This window comes from Austrofundulus limnaeus, unplaced genomic scaffold (genome assembly GCF_001266775.1).
Source record: "Austrofundulus limnaeus strain Quisiro unplaced genomic scaffold, Austrofundulus_limnaeus-1.0 Scaffold440, whole genome shotgun sequence".
Lineage (NCBI taxonomy): Eukaryota > Metazoa > Chordata > Actinopteri > Cyprinodontiformes > Rivulidae > Austrofundulus > Austrofundulus limnaeus.
The window spans coordinates 191717-194352 of record NW_013952842.1 but is presented as its reverse complement, the minus strand read 5'-3'; the positions used below and the strand labels follow the sequence as shown (position 1 = coordinate 194352).

At 44.7% G+C, this 2636-nt stretch overlaps 1 protein-coding gene across 1 annotated transcript in view; it reads left to right on the top strand.

The window, feature by feature from the left end:
- The first annotated feature begins 478 nt into the window (after positions 1-478).
- Positions 479-2636, top strand: part of slc52a2 (solute carrier family 52 member 2) — a 5477-nt gene continuing 3319 nt past the window's right edge. Inside the window, exons 1-2 of the mRNA XM_014024823.1 lie at positions 479-701; positions 1645-2500. Coding sequence (XP_013880277.1) covers positions 572-701; positions 1645-2500 — 986 coding nt within the window. The 5' untranslated portion in view covers positions 479-571. The remainder of the gene's footprint in view (positions 702-1644; positions 2501-2636) is intronic.

Here is a 2636-nt window from a genome sequence, read left to right as displayed (position 1 = left end):
CATTTGAAATATATGAGGTTGTATGTAATGTATGAATATAATATACAAGTTTCACTTTTTAAATGGAATTACTGAAATAAATCTACTTTTTCATGATATTCTAATTTTATGACCAGCACCTGTATATACTGTAGATCACAAATCCGTTGTAGCAGTACAATAAATTTAGTTTATCTGGCAACCCGCGCTCTGCAGCCTGATTGGTGCGGATGCAGCCTTCACTGAAAGCAGGAAATCAGAATAAATATAAAAACACGTGAACTGATCAACTGTGGACTGCAGTGAATGTTTGTCAAACACCTTTAAAATCGCAATAACAATATTAACATTTTGTTTGTAGAGTTTTCTGTTTATATGTTTTATTTAAAATAGAGAAATGTTTGAATCTACGGTTTTAAGTGGTGATGATTTAAAATCCGAGGAGTCTTGAACGCATCTAAAGGGGCGGGGCTTGTCCTCCATTGCTRACAGGCAGCACCGGAAGAGACGCTTTCTGTCGGCGCTTTTCTTAAAAGGTTAATAAAATAAGTGCGGATATCTGACAGATTTTCCGGTCGAACTGAGCGGAACCATGTCCGGCAGCTGGTGGAGCGGTACCGCGGTGACCCACGGGCTCACGGCCCTGTTCGCCATGGGTTCGTGGGTTTCTGTCAACAGTCTGTGGGTCGAGCTGCCGGTGGTGGTCCGGGAGCTTCCCGAAGGTCAGCTTCGTCTTCCCGCAGACTAAAAACACTTTTTATTTATTTATTTTATCTTTCTTTTTCTTTATGTTAACTTTTTATCTGCTTTATTTTAACATTCATATCTAGGGTTTACAAGAAAACAAAGTTTTTAGACACTTTCAGTGATTTAAAATTACATTTAATGACCTTTTCTGTCAAATTCTTTTAAAATCTTTATTTCTGCATCAGCAGTGAATTAKCTCTAATTTGATGGTTTTTAGAGAATTTTCTGTATTTATCTTGGTCTAATAACTAATGTAGACCTTTATTTTGAAAACCTAAATTCATAAAATATGAGGTGTAAACATAASCAGCTGTTTTATTGTTGTCATAAACATTTAAACCTGCAGTTCATTTATCAGACCAAGTTTTATTACAGCATCAGTGGAAAAAATTAATTGTTTTTACAGGTAAAGTAGAGAGAAGCAAGTAAAACTTTATAAAATAAAACTCCATGTCTTTGCTGTTAACCCTCCTGCTGTCATTGGGTCAAAGGCAGCAGGAGGGTTAAACTTGTTTTAGTCTTATTTATCAAACTCCACCAGTGATAATRTATCAACCATGCCTGTTAGTAAAATATCTCATGAACTAGTGGTCAGAGTTTAATGAAACAATCAGAAAATGTGCTAACATTTTCATGCAGATTTTAGCTACTATTAGCCACTTATAGCTTTTAGCTAATATTTTTGCCTCAAGTTCCAGTAAGTGTTTTGCTCCTGTTAGCTTAAAGCTTTTAGCTAATGTTTTGGCTCATAAGTTTCAGTTAGCATTTAGCTTATTTTAGCTAATGTTTTGGCTCTTAAGTTTCAGTTAGCGTTTAGCTTCTTTTAGCTAATGTTTTGGCTCATAAGTTTCGGTTAGCGTTTAGCTTCTTTTAGCTGTAACAGATCCTCAGCTCTCGGTTCTTCTTCTGTGGTTTCAGAGTGGAACCTTCCTGCCTACCTGTCCGTCCTCATAGCTCTGGGGAACCTGGGTCCGATGGCGGTCACGCTGACCCACCACTGCGCTCCGGGTCGTTTGAACGAGCGAGTCCTGATCCACTCCATCCAGGTGCTGGCGGTACTGGCGTCCGCCCTGCTGGCCATGTTCTGGTCCCACACCGTSACGGTGGCAGGAGTGGACCGGTCCGTGCCCTTCCTGGTCCTGACCTTCGTCCTGGCCTCGGTCTGCTGTACGTCCACCGTCACCTTCCTGCCCTTCATGTTCCGGTACCCCTCTCAGTACATCCGGACCTTCTTCATCGGGCAGGGCCTCAGCGCCCTGTTCCCCTGCGTGGTGGCGCTGGYTCAGGGGGTCAGCCAGCTGGAGTGCAGGACGGTGAACGGGACGGTGAAGCCCGAGCGTCTGCAGGAGAACTTCCCTGCTCAGAACTTCTTCTGGTTCATGTTCGTYATGCTGCTGGTCTCAGCTCTAAGCTTCATGGCTCTGACCAGCAGACGGACCGACCCGCAGCAGGACAGCCCGCCCAAGGAGCTGGACGGCGTCGCTGCGACCAAGAACGGAGAGGAGACGCACAAGCTSTACAACGGAGGAGCGCCGGTGTCTGAGGAGGAGGTGAAGGTGGAAGAGCAGCCGCCTGCTCCGGCCTTCTGGACGTCACGAAACATTTACCTGCTGATTCTGCTCGCCGTCTCCAACGCCCTGACCAACGGCGTGCTTCCATCGGTGCAGAGCTTCTCCTGTCTGCCCTACGGCTCCATGACCTTTCACCTCTCTGTGGTTTTGGGCAACATCGCAAACCCCCTGGCCTGCTTCCTCGCCATGTTTGTAGTTCTCAGGTGAGGAAACAGACGCCATGTTTGTAGTTCTCATGTGTGTGATCAGACGCCATGTTTGTAGTTCTCAGGTGATGAAACAGATGCCATGTTTGTAGTTCTCAGGTGTGTGATCAGACGCCATGTTTGTAGTTCTCAG